This window comes from Lytechinus pictus, chromosome 8 (assembly GCF_037042905.1).
Source record: "Lytechinus pictus isolate F3 Inbred chromosome 8, Lp3.0, whole genome shotgun sequence".
Classification (NCBI taxonomy): domain Eukaryota; kingdom Metazoa; phylum Echinodermata; class Echinoidea; order Temnopleuroida; family Toxopneustidae; genus Lytechinus; species Lytechinus pictus.
Genome location: NC_087252.1, coordinates 4,104,786 through 4,126,323, shown reverse-complemented (window position 1 = coordinate 4,126,323; position 21,538 = coordinate 4,104,786). Strand labels below are relative to the sequence as shown.

The 21,538-nt window shown below is 37.0% G+C and overlaps 1 protein-coding gene across 1 annotated transcript; it reads left to right on the top strand.

The window, feature by feature from the left end:
• The first annotated feature begins 11,191 nt into the window (after positions 1 to 11,191).
• LOC129267388 (uncharacterized) lies at positions 11,192 to 20,455 on the top strand. The gene is made up of 7 exons (XM_064103047.1): positions 11,192 to 11,285; positions 12,036 to 12,101; positions 13,016 to 13,334; positions 14,020 to 14,328; positions 15,466 to 15,732; positions 16,314 to 16,352; positions 18,320 to 20,455. Exons 2-7 carry the CDS (start codon positions 12,048 to 12,050, stop codon positions 18,445 to 18,447), a joined length of 1,116 nt encoding a protein of 371 aa, XP_063959117.1. The 5' UTR covers positions 11,192 to 11,285; positions 12,036 to 12,047; the 3' UTR covers positions 18,448 to 20,455.
• The last annotated feature ends 1,083 nt before the right edge of the window (positions 20,456 to 21,538 follow it).

Below are 21,538 nucleotides of genomic sequence, written 5' to 3'. Positions count from 1 at the left end.
TTTTCCTCAACATCTGCAACATTAGCATCTTCAGAATTTCTTGGAAGTTCTACAGGAACACTCTGGATTCCTTACTCTGTAGGAGTTTCTGGGATGCTTGATTCTGTGGCCCTGTTCTCAACATCATCTCTTTTCTTGTCAGTCTCCATAGTTTCAGCTTCTGTATCGTGATCTTCTGTTTCTTTACTTATATCCTTTGTTGGACTTGTAGATACAGGAATATTAGGTTGGTCACTACCTTCTGCAAAGTCATCACTTTCGACTTGGTTTGTTGATGAAGCTACCTCGGGAGAAGATGAGAGTGGGGCATTGTCATCTTGTATCTCGTGCGCATTTACAGCATTTCCTTTTGTGCTGTGCTCTGGGGGTTCTGGCATATCATCCTGAGCTTGTTGAACTTTGTTAACTTTGCTAATATTGCTGCTGTTCTTACTTTCCTCAGGAGCAGAAGAGCCAGTGGCTATACAGACACTACATGTATCATGTATGTCTTCTATGTAATGAACCTCAATAACTGTCTCTGAAGTTTGATTTTCATCTTCTACCAATACCGGAGGAATTACCTCATGGGCTTTGGAAACTTGCTCTGTAGGACCTGATTCAACCGGTACTGATGGAGCAGTCACTGTAGCCATACAAACACTGCATATTTCATGCACTCGTTCTTCACTAGCTTTGTCCGTGGTAGCCACTTCTTGAGTTGTTTGACTTTCAGCTGCCAGACATACACTGCAAGTTTCATGAATTTCTTCTCCTTTAACTTCTTTGATTTTTTCTTGTGTTTGTTCTTCTTGTGTGTCTGGTGTCATAGGTTCAGTGGCTAAACAGACACTGCATGCTTCATGTACTTCCGCAGCATCTCTGATTTCAACAGCCTGCTGTGCATTCTGTGCCTCTTCTGTAACTTCCTTCTGAGGATTGGTTGCCAAACAGACACTGCATGTCTGATGAACTTCTTCCTTTACATTGTCTTTAAGTACTGTTTCAGCATGTATTTCTGTTTCATTTGTCTCTTCAGTGCACTTTGTAGTAATGGGTGGACATTCAACAGGAACTGCTGTGTCTTCAGTTGGAGCAGTTTTTGCCACTTTGTTGTCCTCCGGATTTCCCTCAGGTGCAGTGGCTGGAGATTCGTCTCCTCCTGTTTCAGTGATAGGAGGTTCCACTTCCATTGCAGTATCTGCTTTCACAGCAGTTACAGGCTCAATGGCCTGTGCCGTATCTTCTTTAGTGGATGGAGGGCCGGTTGCCTCTGTACTGTCTTCTCCATCTACCAGTGTTGATGATTTGGTTCTCTCTCTGATAGTTTCTTTAGTTGACTCTGCTGGGTTTTCTTCTGTTGCATTTTGTGAAGACACCTTGGCCACTGGTTCGTCGCATTCCTCAATTAGAGTAGCCGTTCCATCTGACTTTGCAGTGTTTACTTCTGTAATCTCTTGTGGAAGGGGTTCATTTGTATTTAATTTATCAGTAATGCACTCTGTGGTGTCATGAGTGGTGTCAGGGGGAGATTTAATACTTTTTGGAATATCCTCTGTTGAAATAGCGTTGGTATTGGTAGTCTTGCCAGTCCCTTCTGTTGCAGAGACTGATGATGATCCTGTGGCCAAACAAACACTACATGTTTCATGTACTTCTCCTTTACCCTTACTATTGTTCTCTCTATCATTTTCTGATGCTGTAACTTCAGGCGATTGCTCAGTTCCCAAGGGACTTATCACCTTCTCTTCGGGAACGTCCCCTGCATTCACAGATGAAGCCATGTCAGTGGCTGAACAAATGCTTCTTGCGGCGTTTAATTCTCCCTCTTGTTTTTCAGAAGGTTCACTTGCCAAGCATGTTTTATGTACTCCTCCTACTTCTATCTCCTCTGCATCACCCTTGGAAGGGTCCGCGATGTCAACAGCAGGAACAGTGGGAGGTGTTGTTGCCATACATACACTGCATGCTTCATGTATCTCATTGCCTATCCCCTGAGTGACCTTACTGGTATCTGTATCTGTTGTGCTTGTAGAATCAACTAGATTTCCAGTCACTTTCATTTCACCTTGCTTTTCTGGGTTTTCTTCCGTCTCTGTTTCAGGATTCGCTGCAGTGTCTTTCCTGTGGGTATTTGCTGAGGAAGATTCACTGTCTTCTGTTTTCTCTGTTCTTTCAGTGCTTTCTTCTTCAGCAACTGTTGTCTCGGGAGCAGTTGCCAAACAAACACTGCATGTTTCATGCAATTCTTCGGCTTCTTTTTCATTACATTCCTTTTGTTCAGTGTCTGCTGCTGTCCATGATGATGAAACCTCAGCAGCTTCCGTCTTGCCTGTTGATTCAGCATGTTCTTCTTCAAGGATATTTGTAGGAGGAACCGTTGCAAGACAGACACTACATACTTCATGTACTTCTTCTTGGTCATTGCTTTCCTTCTGTGTAGTATTTCCTCCTGTTTTATCACTCAAAGGAACTTCAACAAGCTCTGTTTGTTCTATCTTTGTTTCGTTTACATTAGTTGTTTCTGTTGAAGGTGGTGCAGTAACTGCTGCAGTTGCCAAACACACACTGCATGTTTCATGCATTTCTGTTTTCTGATGTTCATTTTCTTCTCCTATATCACTTGATAAAGCCTCAATATGTTCTTTCTGTCTTGCATCTGTCTCTGGATGAATCGCTTCAGTAGAAAAAGGTGGTGGTGCGGTTGCAAGACATACACTACATGCTTCATGTAAGTCGCCTTTTGCTTCTGTCCCCTTGGTGGTCTTACCTGCAGTTTCTGTTGTTACGTCTAGTGACGCATCGGTAATTTCACCCATGACCTTTCCCCCCTCTGTTGACATTGGAGGAGGTGCAGTTGCCAGACAGACACTGCATCTTTCATGAACTTCCGCAGGTTTCTCTGCATCTTTATCCTTCTCCATGACTTCCGTTGTATCTGTGTCTATTGGCTTAGGCAGTGATGCCAAGTGCTCACTGTACCGTTCATTCAGACCCTCCACAGGTTCAATGGCTTTTATTTGTTCTGATGCACAATTCAATGGAACATGGGGTTCATGCTTTGCAACATCTGCGGTGTCTGACATTATATCTGCTATCATGAGTTCAAGCTCTTCGTCTTCTATTACGTCAGATTTCATTTCACTTTCACTCTGATTCCTCTTCTCTTTTCCCTCCTCAAGTTCTTGTGATTTGCAACAATTGGCATCCTTGCTATTAACTTTCTCCGCTTGGCCAATCTGAGGGTCAACATGATCGACTCTCTCCTGTGCGGGTTCAACAGCGCCATCTTCGATTTCTTTTGAAGGCAGTTCTTCCATCTTACATTCATCTTTCTCAAGGTCTTCAACCTCCAGGTCACCATCCTTCTCAGGAGTGTTTTTGACAACTTCCTCAGCGATTGATTCTAATTCTACATGGTCGTCAGCTGGTGCCCTTGCCTGACCTGGGTTAAGTGGAGAGAGTGGCCTTTCGGAATTTTCAATCGCTTTGTCAGGACGAGTCTCATATTCAGTAGATATGAAATCAGCTGTGAAGTCTGCTTCGGTGACTTGGATAAGACGACTTGTTCCCAACTTTTTTGTTCCATCCTACAGAGACAATAATAATTATAATGATAATCATAACAATAGCTGGATTTATATAGCGTGTTTTTTTTTTGCCTGAGGATACAAAACACTGCTATTATTACCCCAGCTTTAGCTCCAGCTACCATCACCGGCGCTCAGTGCATTCAAGGAATTAATCCTGCCCGGCACCCATTCACCTCACCTGGGTCGAGTGCACCACAGTTTGGATAAATTTATTGCTGAAAGAAAACATGCCAAGGCTAGGATTCGAACCCGACCCCTCTGTTTGAAAGGCGAGAGTCATGACCACTAGACCATGAAAGGCAAGTCTTAATCGTTCAGAGAATTTTCTATCGAGCACTGGTGATCTTCCTCGATGAGGTGTAATGCTAAAATATAAGCATCTTGTGCATACATGTTTAAGTTGTAACGCTGTTATAACTGTTGGTCCTCGGGGAAATTAAAGCTTATCAAATTTGAAAAGATTTGACATTAAAAATGTTTTATGAATAATATTGCACTTCAGAGCCAATTCGATGAATTACGTACAATTTGCACGCGTATAAAGGATATGCATGTTATAAAAACAGCTTAATCTAACATTAAAAAATTACATGAATATTTCAACTCCACATATATAGAGCGTAATAATACTATATGAGATTATCCTTTCCGCCCGTTGCCCATTCCATATCTCCACCCCTCTATCCTACCCTTCCCTTTCCCCCTCAATTCCATATCCACCACTTTCCTCCTATCTCATGGACAAAAATTCGTGCCTCTTGGCGCCTCAGGCATTCGCACTTTGCTCATAGAAAATGAGAATTATACTACGCGATAATGCTCATGCTTATAACCAAACGGTTTAAAATCAGTAAGTGCTTTTTGATATATATCAACCCTAAAAGGACTGGGCTATGTGAGACGTAGGACGTGAGATGTAGGATGTGAGGACGGGGGGTTGGGGGGGGGGGCATGTTGCCCCCTTCTGATCTCGGCCGCAGTTCGCGCGATCGCGCTGAAATTTGGCACGCACATTCTTTACCACATAAACTACAAGCCTGTTTACAAAATTTTCGTAAAATAATCATTTTTTTTAATTTATTATGAATAAAATATGCAAATTTATTCGTGAAAAACGTTATTTGCATATTTAGCACCCAAATTCATTCTCTTTTTATTCCAAAAGTCATCTTTGTAATCTAATTTAAGGGTTTCCACTAAGAAAAAATTGCGAAAGCTGGTTTTTCCTTATGTATTTCTTTGTTTTTAGAATTTCTTATGTATTTCTTTGTTTTTTCATCTTTTGTTTTTCATTGTTTCTCTCAATGAAAATTATTAGAGACCATTTAACAACTAAATCAAACCCTTAATTAATTAAGCAGACCGATTAGAATAAAAAATAATCACCCTTTTATGAATTTCATCTTCCATAGACTTTGTACACAAAGTATTAAAATGAGCCATTTTCTGCATGACATTGTCTTCTAAAAAGTCATGTGACGTCGCGATGCTATATATAGCCGTATGTCGCGAATTTGGTCTCAAACGTTGCGCGATTCTTTAAAGAAAAAAGTAAAACAAATTTGCGGCGCTATCTTTTTTGCGTTTCGGAAATATTGCGCAAAGCGTTGAGGGGGGCATCACGGCCCCCAGTCCTTTTAGGGTTAATTATTTGTGATACATATTCTATATATCGCACATTTTGTGATATATATAATATATCTTCCCAATTACCTGCTTCCCAGCGGCTTGGTGTTTGGTTGCATCATGAAAGCTTGTTTGAGTTGACTTTGATATTGGCACATGGTTAGTAGTTTTGCCTTGATTTTTGTTGGCTTCTGACCCCGGTCTATGCTCTGGTTTCCTAGGTAGTTGCTTTCTTTCGCCTGTTGATAGAATGAAGCAATTAACAAGATTAAGAGCTAAACGAAGTATTTCCTAATTTTCCAACCTTTTATTCCTGAAAATCTTTTCCGTACTTTTTCTTTTTTTTACCCTCGGTGTAATGCTGTTTATAACCTAGACTGGTTTGTGCATCTACCCCCTTCGATTCCCTAATTATCCCCTGCTTCTCCTTTACCTTTATTCTTCTTTGAATTATTCTTCTTATCTTCTTCTTCTTTGTTTTCTGTTCCTCCTTCTTCTTCCTCTTCTTATCTTCGTTCTTCCTCTTCTGTTTATTTCTAGTCTTTTTATTTTCTTCGTCTTCCTTTTTTGTTCCTTCTCCACCTTCTCATAACCATCATCCATCTTCATCATCATTATCGTTATCATTGTTATCATCATCAGCATCATCATCTCATCATCATCTCATCATCATTATCACCATCATCATTTCATCATTATCAATATCGTCATCATCATCTCATCATCATTATCATCTCATCATCATCATCATCATCATCACCACCATCATCATCATCATCACCACCATCATCATCACCACCATCATCATCATCATCATCATCATCATCACCATCATCCTCATTGTTATCACCACCAACACACCACCATCACCCCCATCATCATCATAATCATCATAGCTCTAGCACCCCCCACCTATGTTCTGAATCAAACTTACCGGATGCTCCTTTCGGCGTTACCTGCCACCAAAAAAGATAAGAAAAATAATGAATAATCATTTTTTTTTTATTCTGTGCACTTACAGAGAGGATGAAATTATCTTGGTACACACACACACAAAGATAGGAAAATAATGAATTATCTTTTTTTTTTTTTTTTTAATTATGTGCACTTACAGAAAAGATGACATTATATTTGTACACACACACCCACACACAAGAAAAATAATGTGCACAATATAATAAATATCATGCAAGTTTAAATTAAATCGCCCGTCACCAACTCCTTAAAATCAACCATCCCAAGTGATTATTAAAAAAAATGTTTTCTTCTTTCTTCTTCAGTCAGACAAAATGTCTTGTCTATAAAATTCATGCCTCTGTAATAACCAATCCTATAATATTAATAATATGTGATTTATAATGCGGCAAATGCTCTCTCTATAGTGCTCAATGAGCCATGGACAGATGAATGACCTTTTTATGAAGAAAATCTCTAGATAAAACGCAAACCAAAGACAGGACGTTTCGAGACAATAAAGTATAGAAATTAAAGCATCATTTTATACAACACATAAGCAGCACATCCTGGAAATCAGGTGGGTGTTTCATAAAGCTATTCGTAAGTAAAGAGCGGCTTAGAGAACGCCTGGGGAGCGTTTCATGAAAGGACTTGTCGGACGTTTTATCCGACAAGTCCATTTTATCCGACAGTTACCATAGCAACAGTATCTCTCAGCCAATTAACATCAAAGAAAGATGTCAGATCTGACAACTTGTCGGATTAAAATGTTGATGAAGCACTCCCCAGGTGAACCTTTCCTACGCGCTAAACCATCGACAAAGAAAATATCATTACCACAAGGATCACCAGTCGTTCTTAAAGTCGCTCTCAACTTAAAATGTTTTAATTTGACCAAATCACCCCCGTTTTCGAAAAAAATGTCAATTTTTACTTGTCAATTAATTTTAGACCACAATCACCTTCATTTTTGGATTGAATTCCCTTTTTCCTGCTTGTCATTTTTTTTTTCCAAACCAGCACCTCTTCAAAAACTGTTCCCATGCAGGTCCTGCAGCTTGGTATCATTATGCCTAGTCTAACTTACCTGCGTTGAATTGATGTCCGGATTTTTCCCTTTGAATGTTTCGTGGTAAGATGGCCATGGTTCAACTAGATTTTGGAAGGGATAAAAGAGAGAGAAAGTATAAAATGAATCAGCGAAACTTTAGGTCTTGACATTCAAAATGTCTAAAAGAAAGCAAAGGATAACCATAAGTCTAAAATATCTATTTCGTGTGGCCCGTATATGCGATTTCCACAATTGTTTTATACTGCAGAATAGTCTATATGGTTTTGTATATGGCAGTGGCATAATGATATAATGAATATGAGGGGGGGATTTCACATTTTCAAATTTAATTTGTTTTCCTGTTAATATTTTCCCCCGTCTTCTATAGAGATTTTTGGCGATGCAATTATCAAGCCCCCCCCCCCCAAAAAAAAAAAAAAACAGTACGCTGGCTGTAAGCCTACAATGGAACGACAATATATATATTTTTTTTTTTTTGGGGGGGGGGTTAATGTTCTCTATGATTGAATATTTCTTAAAACATCATCACGCTAACTTGAAAATGCAGCCTTTCTCATCAAAATCCCGAATCGCGTGCAAAGTGAATGGGTGCTCAGACATGGGGCACCATGACTTCAATCTGAAAATGACTGCCCGAGATTTTTTCCAAGAAAATCATATATTTCTTTCAATTTTTTATGAGATATTTGGCACACTCACTCATAATGATGTAAGGAACTTTATCAAGTGATAGCTTTTGTGAAATAAAAAGAAATTCATGTTAAATCTTTAGATGCGCAAACTTGGGGCCAAAATCACAATATATAGTCTATATCTAACTTAGATATGAACATATAGGATAAGAAGTATTAATAGTTCCCCCAAGTAGAACATGACGTCCCTTTCTAAAGAAGAGCTTTTGAGCAAAATAGATGTAAATTCAAAGAGAAAGGCCCCGACACTAACAGATCTATAGGGAATCTGTTCTAAGAAATGATTCTTCAAGTTCAGTTCTACTCGAGTCATGCCCGCCGAATTACTACCGGTATGGTTGGAACTACCCCTTATCGACCACCTAATCTTCTAAGCATCATATCTGCGAAAATATTCATCAATTTTACCCAGTTTTCGTCTCATTTGTGCAGAAAATTTAGCAGATCAGATTCCCATGTTTCGCTCGGCGACTTTGATTCAAGCCGCGTATATATCGACGAACAACGAATACGACGATTTTACATTTGCTCATTTGCACCCGTCTTTTGAAACCGACCACCCGCGATACACTAAGTTTACGGCCGAGTCTTGTCGCGGTGGCGAAATATTTTTATTCTTCCAAATCAGTTCTATGACGTCAACATGCTAAATGATCGTCTCACTACTTCCAGTGCGAGCTCCGGCTCATGATTCGACGATTGACGACGGGTATTTGTTCTAAAGCCGTTTCCTATCGGATTTCTTGGTTTTTCAGCGGGGTTTGGTCAATACAATTTTGATTAATTCTACTAAATTTTTACTTTTTTTTGCTTCTTTTTTTCTCGTAAAATCGATTCTTACCGTTTCTATGGACACTGCGCCTACTCTCCCGCGCGTATCGTTTGTAATACGCAATAATTCTAACGCGCGCAAGGTGGTCGGTTTCAAAAGAGGTGGTCGATATACATGTGGTAGTCTCACCATACTCATAATTATTATGCAAAACGGCAGTTTTCAAATTCCACAGAAGAATATGAATAATCGAAATAATCGAAATTACTTGTTTGTTACGTTTAGATCGAATTGTTAGTTTTAACGTTAGATCTAACGTTAGAGTCAAGTATACACTAACTCGCAATTAAGTATTATAATCGACAAATAGATCTAACTTATATAATGGCCTAACGTTAGGGCTCTTCTCTCTAACTTATACGGTCGCCATAATGAAGGATTTTACTGGCAATGTCCATCATTCAAATAACACGAGTCAAGTCTCAAGAGATGTCAATCGAAAAAAATTTCCATACCTTTTACATCTTTCGTTCCTGATGAAACACAGCAGCCCATCTTTCTTTGACATGTGTGTAATTCAGCATAGTAAGTGTTTCATATCCCTAGCTTTCTCTTTAAAAATTGCTGACTTAAAATGATTTGAATTATTTTGATAAAAAAATAAATGTTGTCATGTTGGTTCAGTTATTGTTTCTTTGTTTAATTTTGCTACCAGGCGCTAGGCAGCCAGAGGAGTATCTACGAAATTCTGCGTTTACAAAGAAGCGCGCATTGTGATGCGCGTGTATTGTTTTGCATTGTCACGCAGCGCAAAGTATTGTTACGTCATTCAGAAAGGTTACGTTGCTCTTATCTCCCCCCCCCCTCCGCCCCGTCCTCACTCTGTTGGGGTGCGGATGGGGTTGGTTTGAGGCGGAGGGGCCTACCGTAAAAAAAACCCTACTTTAACTTTCATTCGACAAAATTCTAAAAGAGAATGTGAAAATGGGGTGTACTTTATTTTTACCCAAACTTTTCACCCGTAGACTTAGTCATATCCTATCTTCCTCTCTCCCCTTCTCTCTCTCTCTCCCTCTCTGTGCATGTCTGTCTCCATCTCTTTCGTTAGGTCTTCCAGCGAAGACGGGCTGGCTCTGTTGATTTCTATCTCTATTGGTCGGACTACAAGCAAGGTTTTGGGAACGTTTCATCAGAGCACTGGCTTGGGAACGACAACATCCATCGTTTATCTAGACAGAGCAAATGTCGTGTCGCCGACGACTATTCCACCCCTCTCCGAACTATCCCATCATTAACATAATTATACAGTGCGTATCAAAATAAAGTTTACACTTTGAAAAAGCCCTGGGAATTAAAAAATATACATTACGTGGGTAATATTTTCACATATAATCTTGGGTTTGGGTCTCATCTATCCAATGAAAGTAAAAGTTTTGACAGAATGTTACACCTGAGTGAGTGCTGTCCATTTTTGTAAAGCTCGCATAAATCTGTTTGCGCAGAAATGCTCGTTTTTCACGCTGTGTCAAGGGGAAAGGGCGAAATCAAACTTACCCTGCGAAGAATTTCTCATACATTTCCCTTGCACTTTTAGTCAATTGAAATAAAACGAATACATTCAAGCATTTTGTAATAATTTTGCCACCCAAATTGAAATTTCAACACTTAGTAAGCTCACCCTTTACCCTTTTTGTGCCATCTGGATCTGAGGACATAACTAAATCCGAACAAAAGTTTATATCAAACATCTCCAGCATTTTTTCACTAAGTTTTTATCATTTAAAGTGGGTTTACATTTCAGTTTTCATTTAATACTTGTTTCTCCACTCTTTTTTTCAAGCTTGACAATGATTAATAAAATGAAAATCAAGCCTAAGCCATTCCATGTAGATCAGCTCAGTGTAAAGTAAATATTGTCACGATGGCCTCGGTGTGTGTGGGAGTGGGATGGGGTGTAATACACTCCTCAAAGTGTTTTGGGCAAGGAAACAAGTTTAAAAAGGTAAAAGATATCTTCAAATCAATTTTACTAGCTAAATTACATGTGTTCTTCATGATTAAGGTCTACTTTCATCCGCAAAACTATTTCAAAGTTCTGCACAAATCATTTTTCACTAACTTTTCAAAAGTAAGTGGTGCTCACTCAAGCGGTAACATTTTTAGACAGTTATATCGTCATTTGCTTAAATGGATCTGTACCAATGTTAAAATCTGGAAAAATCTTCAGGAAATTACAAATGTATAATTTTACAGGATTTTTTTTCTAAGTGTAAACTTTTTTTTGATACGCACTGTATAGCTGAACTTCTTTCAAGTTGAAGAAATGCAATACAATATCCTTAAGTGATGAATAAATAACATCCGCATCAACACCAAGATATGAGACGGAAATACTTATTCTGTCAAATAACGTTTCCCCTCCGTTAAACAAACAAATCAATAATCGAAAATTAATGCTCTGTATAATACATATCATTCGAGTGAATAGCCACACCCGGAAAACGTTAATTAGGCATCAATTCTGCAAGAAACTAGGACGTTCTTCCATCGCCTTTCTTCTAGAGCCGAGAAAATCTTCAATTCTACGGTTGCCGGTAAGTATCAAGTCTTCACTTATTTTTACGGCATTTCTTCCCGTTTCCTTGTGTCATTTGATTTGATTGTTAATACATATTTCACCTAAATTTTCTCTTTAATCTAGCCTACCACAAGATTAGGGGTCTGTTGCATAAAAATTTTGATAGAAAACTCTGGTAAATAAACAAAAACTCTGGCAAACAAAGTTAATTAATGCCAGTATTGGCCCATGACACATTAAAAAACTAGGTCCGAAAATTGCCAGAGTTTTTCTTTCTTGCAACAGGGCCTATAGGTGTTTTTTTTTAATGAGAACACAACTGTAATACAGGTTTCACAACATTATATCATGAATGAATTGTTTATTTCATCATTTTATTTTTACGGTGTCCAAAGGGGAGGTGTCCCACATCACAGCTCTTGTTTGCATCAAATTTGAGGAACTCCATCGCATCAGTATTCTCGTTTTTCATTATTCAAGTTGTCATAACTTTTTTCTTGTCTGTCCAAATTTACTCGACTCTCTTATCTTATTTTTTTTTCATTTTTCTGCTTTAACGCGAGCTTACTTGTTCCATTGATTTCATTCTCCTTTTATCACTCCGCCTGCATTAAGCAGTTCGCATCCAACCAACTTTGAATCAGCTATATCTCTTCTAAGCATTTTTACAATCATCTCCTCTGCACTCTAAACGCGACAGAACACACTGAATATTTTTAAGTATTCGGCGTATCACTTACATATTCAACTTTTTCCACGAACCTAGGAAATTTCGAAGATGAATCTAAGTCAGACGGCAAAAATTACAAGGTGGATTCTCCTGTTAACTATGGTAAGCTAAAGTTTATTTGTCGTAGCCGAATTGAAGCAAACCGTCTTTACTCAGAGTCTGTAAAATAAGAATATTTGCATTTATTCTGAGGATTGATATTCCCCTGACTGAAGATTTTTCTTACGCTTGAACCATGTTAACGTTGCCCATCAGCGGCATTATGAGGTCGTGACTGCAAGAGGGGGAGGGACGAATCGTGAAATAGGCCATGTAGACCCCACCCGTAAAAATCCTGAGAAATTAAAAGCGAACCCCCACCCCATACACACACAAGTTGGGCATGTGACATACCCCCAAGAATTTCCTTGGGGTGCTGCGTGTACTATTCTCTATAGGAAGCACCCCAGGTATTCTGGAAGATGTGTAAAACTTGAAAAATGTAACTAAAATGACCTTCATTTTGTAATGAAACCTTTTTTGTCAATTTTTTCTGGACCAAAATTTGACCCGATTATGTAGCGAAAACCTCTACATTAGCACCCCAGATTAAAAAAAAAATCATTCCCAGTGCTCTGAAGGGGGCGGTTCTGTTTTTCAATGAAATGTCATTCTCTCAAAGAGAAAGATAGGAATGTTTGGTGACAGGTTGTTCTGTCAAATCACTTTTTCATTACTGTTTTTTTCTTCCTCTTGTTTAAAAAAAGGTATAAGATTTGAAATTTAATTATTTTAAAGAAATTGTGTAATATTACTGTATTTGTATGAATTAGGTAAACTGAAATTGTAAACGCTTTGGGCCATTTTGGAAAATCGCGTATTAGATATTGGGTATTTTTTATTATTATTATCATCATTAATATAATTATTATTGATAATAACTTGGGATTCAAACGTGTCAAAATTTGTATTAAAATCACATTGTTATATCCTGTCAAGTGAATTCACAGACGATTATTATTTTTAATTTCATATAGGTAGCGGGGTCCACGAACGGACAATCTGCGACCATGACAGGGCCTTCTATCGTGAAGGAAGGCAGCAATGCCGTCTTCACTTGTGAGACAGATGGTACGATTACTGCTGATTTGCTCGTATGGAAGGAAGGCAACAATTTCATTTTCATCGGTTCTTTAAAGGTTTCTCCTTATGAAAAATTTGACAACTTCGTACCATCGTCGGATGGAACAGGACCACCGACCCTCACTATCCAGAACGCCACGGTGGAAGACAGCGGTTCGTATAGGTGTGGTTCTGTGGCAGTTCTCAGCAACACAATCAATTTCGCAGTTGAAGGTAAGAATTCCCTTGGGGAAAGAATACCGTTTTCCGCAGTTTTCCCATATTGTTAAACATGCATGACGTGAAATCATATTCTCACTGTTACATTTCAGCATTTCAACAGCTAATGTTTCTCAGTCTGTTCACAGTGTGAAACATTATGTGAATTCATACCGTTATATTTGAGCATTTTAACACTTTGCAACACATTTTCGAATAGTTTGCTGCGTTTATGTACACTGTGACTACACACATTTCGATGTGTCCACACTCCAAGGTGTGACATTATTATATTCAGTGTAAATCACATCTTCATTATAATTCAGTGTGTAAATGCACTGTGAATATCCACACTGTCGAGAGGTCCACACTGTGAATCAAACCTTCGCATATGGTCCTCCATTTGACTGCACTGTGTCAGACTGTGTTTTTTCTCGCAGGATAGGGTCGATTCGGTTTATTGGGTAGAGTTTGCAGACATCATGTTCGGCTTAATCATTGTTCAGCACACATTGTTCTAAGCCAAAGGGTCTCGATTTCTGAAGTGCCCAATTTTTTTCTTTTATTTTGTTAGGATTTTGGTGATGAGATTGCCAATTACAAAATCGCGATCAATAAAGTCATACACCTTAATCATTCACATTATGCATTATTGTCTCCATTGTTTGTTTGAACTATTTATTCCCTTTTCTTTTTAAAGTGCAATCAAATGTATCTCTGGTCTTGGAGACTTCCATGGTGAACAATACTCTTCTGTACCAGGGGACATGCGAAGCCATAGGGGCCAGCCCGGAGGAGCACATCACTTGGAAAATAGGAAACATCACTCAGACTTTGGGCATAGTGGAAACGGACCCCGATATTTCGCATCATCTCTTATGGGATAAAAGGAGCGTGTTCACATTTTCAGCAAGTAAGGAGAATTACAACAAGTTGCTGACATGTTTTGTTAGCGGACATGAGATAACGGACTTTAACTGGCAGAAGTCAACCATACTTGATCTCCATGGTAAGTTGAACTTCATCTTGAATAGCATTGAATACTTATCTGTTTATTGTTTCAATCAAATTATTCATTTTTACTCTACGTGTATTGATTTCTATTTCATTATCATTATTATTTATTTATTTTATATTTATTCATCTATTTATTTGATTTCTTTTGTATAGTATTGTTTATTTCTTCCATCATTTATTTGATTTCTTTTGTATAGTAAATCGATGAATTTTGTGACTTTTTTTCCTCTAGACATCCAAACGCTATATTAATGAATGAATAAAAATTAAAACAAGCTCATGATGAATGTATAAAATACTGTAAGATTTCAGGGCTATTCATGAAACGAGATTTTCCCAAATCGTTAAAAGGATACTTGGGCTGAAAATATTTATATTTAAAAAAAAAAGAGTAAAATTTACAGAGCGAAATGCTGAAACTTTCATCAAAATCTGATAAGAAATAACGAAGATATTGAATTTCAAAGTTTAGCAATATTTTGTGAAAACATATGCACGTCGTCGTGAATATTCATTAGGTTGTCTGATGATGTTACATCCCCACCTCCCTTTTTTTACATGAAATCATTCTTCTTTTTCTTATAAGTCTGAATGATACGTCTCCCTTATGATAAAATAAGTTGCAGTAATGAATGCCTAAAGCATTAAATCATTTGTTAATCCAACTTTTTAGTTCTTGAGAGACAAAATTTGAATAAACATAATTTCATATAATAAAATACAAAAAACAAGAATGACATCATCAGTTTGCTCATTAAATATTCATGAAGACAGGCGCAGAACTGTTTCAGCGAGATAATGCAAATGTTTTAAATGTCATAACTTTGTTATTCTTTGTCTGATTTCGGTCAAATTTTTAGTCTTTTGTTTGTTTGATTTTTCTTTATCTCTTCAAATCACATTATTGTTAGCCTGGGGGGCGTTTCATGAAAGGACTTGTCGGACGTTTTATCCGACAAGACCCATTTTATCCGACAGTTACCATAGTAACAGTACCTCTCAGTCAATCAACATCAGAGAAAGATGTCAGATCTGACAACTTGTCGGATGAAAATGTTGATGAAACACTCCCCAGGAGAACCCCTTTAATAAAGAAACGTGTATTCCTATTTTTTTTCGTAACATCCAGGACCACCTACCCCTGATGGCATCATTGCAAATTTCATTATCGAGGGTTCGAATATGACCGTATCATGTGACCTGAATGAATCAAAAGGCCATCCAACTCCAGCCGTCTCCTTCTTCTACATCTTCCTCGATGACGTTCTCATCCATAGTTCGAATCACGCCGAGAATAATGTCACAATCTCCATCCCCGATAAGTCTGCGAAAGTTACCTGTATTGCGGGGAATTATCTCGGAAATGCTACAAACTCCATACTTTATGAAGAGGATGGTAAGGTCTTATCATTTTGGCCCCAAAAAATAAAAATAAAAGATAATCTGTCCTATATCAATAATTTTAAACAAACTTAAACTCAAGTTGTTTTTTTTTGGGGGGGGGGGGGCGGGAGGAAGCACCCTCAGATAACGAACTATAATCCGAAAATGAGCCCGGTTACAGGATTAAATTCAATTTTATTTACGTGTATAAGACTGCAACTACGCGTCCCCATGTTGGCAAGTAATGATAAAAGAGTCCCCGATTGCGATATTTGAATATATACGTGTGAATGTGTGTGGAGGTGTGTGTATGGGTGGGTGGGTGGGTGTTTTTAATTTGTGTGTCACTGTCTTTCTCTCTTCATCCCCTCTCTCTTTGCATGCGTGTAAGGATGTGTGATCGGGATTGTGTGTGTGTTAAAGGTGTGATTGTGTTAACTTCGTGAAGTTTTGATGGGAGTGTATTATTTTGAAGATGGAATACAGCGAACAGAAAATATGAAGATTTCAACGCTAATTGTGTAGCAATAATCGATATTTGTCTCAACTTAATTATATTTTCTTTTCCATTTTTCAATTTCATCATTTTTATAGCCTGGAATCCTTGGGACCACGTGACAAATATCATGGATGGTATGTTTATATCCCTAAGAACACAGTGTGTCCTATGGTGTGAAACACAATGTGAAATTACCTCACACACTGTTCAATTCGAGCATTCTATGTGTGAATCACAATCGTCCTCACAAAGTCCACTACGTGAACACATTGTGAGCACTCACATTGCCGAGGTGTCCACAGTATAACATTTCCTCCACACTATTAGATTTGAGCATTTCATGTGTGAATTGCATCTCCACACAATCCACATAGTGTAACACATTGTGAGACATTGCATTGTTTCAAGGGGGCCGCTTCACATAGCTCTCCGTATAAGTTGAGAGTGACTTTAAGAACGACTGGGTGGTCTTTTTTGGGGTAAATGATATTCACTAATAATGTTCATTGGTGATTATTTAGCGCATAAGAAAGGATCACCAGTCGTTCTTAAAGTCACTCTTAACTTACGAACAGCTTTAGGAAACCGCCCCCTATAGACGAATCCAATATTTGAATTCAATCACCAAGTATTAAGAAATCACCAAAGCCCAAATTGAAAGCCCATAAAGCTAAGATTTTCTGAGACAATTAATATTGTAATTATAATGCTTATTTGCCATCAATGTTAATCCGTGTCTCATTTTATGAAAATATTTACTCAATCATAACTTACAAAGAAATTTTTTTTTTTTTATATCAGGGCATTTTAGCAATCACTTCGCGGCCGCTTTCTATAACGCAGAGAATATATGGTCAAAAGCCCTTAACAATGAAGCCTTTGTCGAAGATAGGTGAATCAAAACAGCAGTCCTGAACTCTAGACAAACGAAATATTTGCAATTTCTGTCCAGTCCGAATCTTAAGACGATGTGCTGTCTCTGTCAACCAACTTTCGACAATGACCTCTAATCTGTCCGTTGCGATTTGACGGGTATTTTCAATAGATTCTGAACGATGGAGAAAGCGACTGCGAACTGGATGCTAAAATACACTATTTACATTACCCAATGAAATGACATAGTGATGGCTTCAAAGTTATCAATGATAAAAACTCTCTTATTTGATTTTAAATCAAGATCAGAAAACGTAGCATAATTATTCGCTTCGTTTCAAGGCTCCGTTATTTTTAGAATAAGAGGAAATACTTTGATTAAACCATTAATTGGTACTTACGTAAAAGTAACAATTGAAATGACTACTTAAATGTTATCATATGTCTTATCAAATGAAAACAACTTTCTTCTGTGGTTTTACGAGCACCGTCATCGATATGATATAACAGGATTTTATTTCGTTATTTGTTCGTACTTTAAATGTTGTTTTACAGAAATGAGTAGAATTGAATGGCCAATTTATTTCGCATTTAACCGCAACATCTTGAGTTACATATGTATACGATTATTCTTATTAATCGGAAACAACAACTCTAGCCTAGTCCTCACTTTGATCATAATGACAATGCATCATTGCGTTGTTTGAATGTTAATTAGGATGCCAATTGTTTTTACACTAAAAATAAAAGTTAAAAAAGTAAATGTACTCTTAATACTACTACTACTGCTACTACTACTACTACTACTACTACTACTACTGCTACTACTACTACTACTACTACTACTACTTCTACTACTACCACCATGACTACTACTACGACGACGACGACGGCGACTACTACTACTACTACCATGACTACTACTACGACGACGGCGACTACTACTACTACTACTACTACAACTCCTACTAGTAACAGTTTACCCAATATTGGGTAAAATGAGAACATGTATGCTTGCTGGATAAAATTACCACAAATTTTACGCAATGTTACGTTGAAATGTACCCTTAAAAAAAATGCATTTTACCCAATATGAGGGGGAAAATAACGTAGCAAACATGCTTTCCCCTTTTTACCAAATATTGGGTAAATTTTTACTTAATCTTTATAGAGTGTATTGTGTACTACTTCTACAAAGTGATTTTTATTTCTATTTTTTTCTTTAAAGGGTTACCAATTGCCCCGATATTTGCGGATATGTCCGGTGGAGAGGTCCTGAGTATTATCGTATGCATTTCAATCATCTTACTCATATCCATCATCGTAAACATCGTCCAGTGGTGCAACCGTAAATAATTATCTCTTAAACCCGTAATCTGAAGTCAGAGTTATCTTAGACCATGGTCTCACTTTGTGCTAAAATTATGGAAAGCCAAAAATGTCAAAAATTTGTTTACATTACATGGTTCTAATGATTACCGTGATCTTCCCTAATTCCTTAATGGAGAAGACAATTATCTTATTGATATTCCCCAGACAGTTGAGAATGATTTCGGAGTCAAGTTAGCCGATACATTGAACTTCTATTGGTAGATTTTTATGTCACAATTGGCTATCCATAGTAAAACACAACTTTAAACCAGAGTTTGAATTAAGCCGACTTCAGAATACGAGCCTTAGAGTTTCCAAAGAGGTGCTAAGTCCATTGAAGACAAAATATGAATTAATAATCAGAACTGAAGGTAAAGTCACACCAGCGAAACCGTCTACAAACCGACCAATGTTGATGCTATTGGAACTTACGTAAATGCTATTAATCGATATGAATACGGTTTCGCCTGTGTTACTGAACTAATTTTATAGCAAGAAAAATTAAAAATGCTTTTTTTTTTTTACTTTTGGTTGGATGCCCAATCTTTTTAGGATATTTAGTTTTATTGTCATTTCGCCTGTAAATAAAGCTTTTAAAAAATCTTGTTTTTTCATACATTATGTGATTTATGATGTACCATTTTATTGCTTCTTACAATAATTTCATATTTCAAGTGCATATTCATGTTTAGACTATACCAAAACTTTATACAGGTTCAACATACTATGAGAGCATAATTCGAATTATGTCTCCTCCATATAACTTTTCAAAAGGAAGGCGAGTTTTCCAAATCAGTTATTATTTATCAATACGTAATGTGTCAGCATACTAATAAACTGTTTAATCAGTAGCAAAACAGTATTTAGAGTCTTTTTTTAACAGATCTACATACAGCGCGTCCCAAAAAAAATGTCCCTCTGACATAGGGCTGAATTAATTCTAAAATGTGGTAGTATTCTCAAATAAATGTTCATGAGTGGAAAGCTCATCTCCTGATCTAACTTCTATGAAAATTTCATTGGTCACGCTTCAGCGGTTTTGAATACAAACTCTGTTACGTAACAGTGGTGCATTTTAGCCCATTCCAAGTTTGCAGCATTGATGCATTTCTGCATTGTGTATGGCATATCAACTCCAATTTTTACATCAAGGATCTGAGCAGGGACATTTCCCTTATCATATCCAGGCTCATCAAATCATAAACTTTGGCATGTTTAGAAGGATAAGAAACATAAAAATTAAGATTGTTTGATGATTGATAAGGGGGATAAGTGCAACATCTTGGAAAGAAAATGTGAATGATTGATGAGTAAAATAAGCTGAAAAATAAAGGGTTATCCACAAGTTAATCACCCTTTGCAAAAAGGAACTTTACCAGAGAAATATTTGACTTTTTTAAAGTTACATTGGATTAACTTAACCACAGTAGCTTATTAACTAAAAAATAATGAAAACAAAAATGCAGTATTAGGCATGAATTAGGCATGAAACAGACATGACCTGTTGTCCTAATCATTGTGCATCTCTTGTTATCAAATGTGAAATGAACTGTCAAATATTGTTTTTGCCCTTCTGAACATGCTCAAAGTTGTGATTTGACGAGCCTGGTTAGATCATGGAGATTTCTCTGGTCAGATCGGGGAATTCCTTGGTCAGAACTTTCAAAGGGGGTTGATATGCTAGAAAGTGCAGAACACACAGCAGTGCTGCATACATGCAAACTTGGAATGGGCTGAAAAGCACCACTATTAAATAATAGACTGTGTATTCAAAACCACTGAAGCGAGATCAATGAAATTTTTATAGAAGTTAGTACATGATATGAGCTTCCTAAATCTATACATTTCATTGAGAATAATTTTATATTTTTTGAAGTAATTTAGCCGCATATCAGAGGGACATTTTTTTGGGGACGCGCTGTATAGAAACTATATACGTGCTTCTGACTATAACGATGTATTTTTCTCTAAATATATGCATAATATATGTAAATTTGGTCTGTGTTCTTATTTTATCTGTTTATATTCCTATTCCTCTGTTTCTTTTATGATTGTTCGTTCTATATCATTCCTCTCCATTCTGTCATTAATCCAGATGCAAAATATAACTTATCCATTGACTTGGCAAGTAAATCATTGACTAATTCATGTTTTAACATATAACCTAGATATATTTAAGAATCATTGAATCTCTTGAAAAGCGGTTTATCAGAATATTTTTTTCGATTTTGTTTTATTCAGCTAGATTTAATATCCAATAATTGGGGATGGTTTTTTTTATTTAAGCTTCTCAATGCGAAGCTAAATATTATAAGAACCAATTATGGATACAGAAAATTCAATCCCTCATCGTTAAAAGACATTTTTGAACTTTGAATGTGTATCTCAGTTGGAAGAAAATCTGGCATCTGTGCGTTGCGATTAACTTTATCATGAACAGCTTTATAAAGCATCCGGTTCCTTTCAACACACTCTAAAAAAGTTTAGCCAATATTGGGTAAAATGGGAACATGCATATTTGTTGGATAAAAAGATACCAAATATTTTGTAAATTTTACGCAATGTTGTCTTGAAATTTACCCAGCAAACATGCATTTACCCCAATATTGGGTAAAGTTTTACTCTCTGTTTTTAGAGTGCATATTTATCTTCAGTTGTTTCAAGTTTGACTCTAACCAGATTTAAACTGATGGTGCCGAAATGATGACGTAATCTGGTCAAAATCGTGTTCATAATAAAGACTGTAATCAGGGCAGCTAAAAATGACTCCCAGCTGACTTTAATTTCTGTGTAGTTATCACATAGACTATGAATGATATTTTGTGTTGTGTAGAAATTAATACTGATTTTGATGTAAGATCATCTTGAGATGATTGATCATTCAAATATTCGCTGTCGTTTATCATTTGCATCCTGTTAGCATCACAATTACTCTATTGACTGTTGTATTTGGATAAATAAAAAAAATTTCTTGAAACTCGGATCGTTTTGAAATTACATTTTTTTCTATTCTATTTCTCATCAATTTAATCTTCTTTTTATTTATTCAGTCTTGTTTTGAAAATTAACCCTTTAA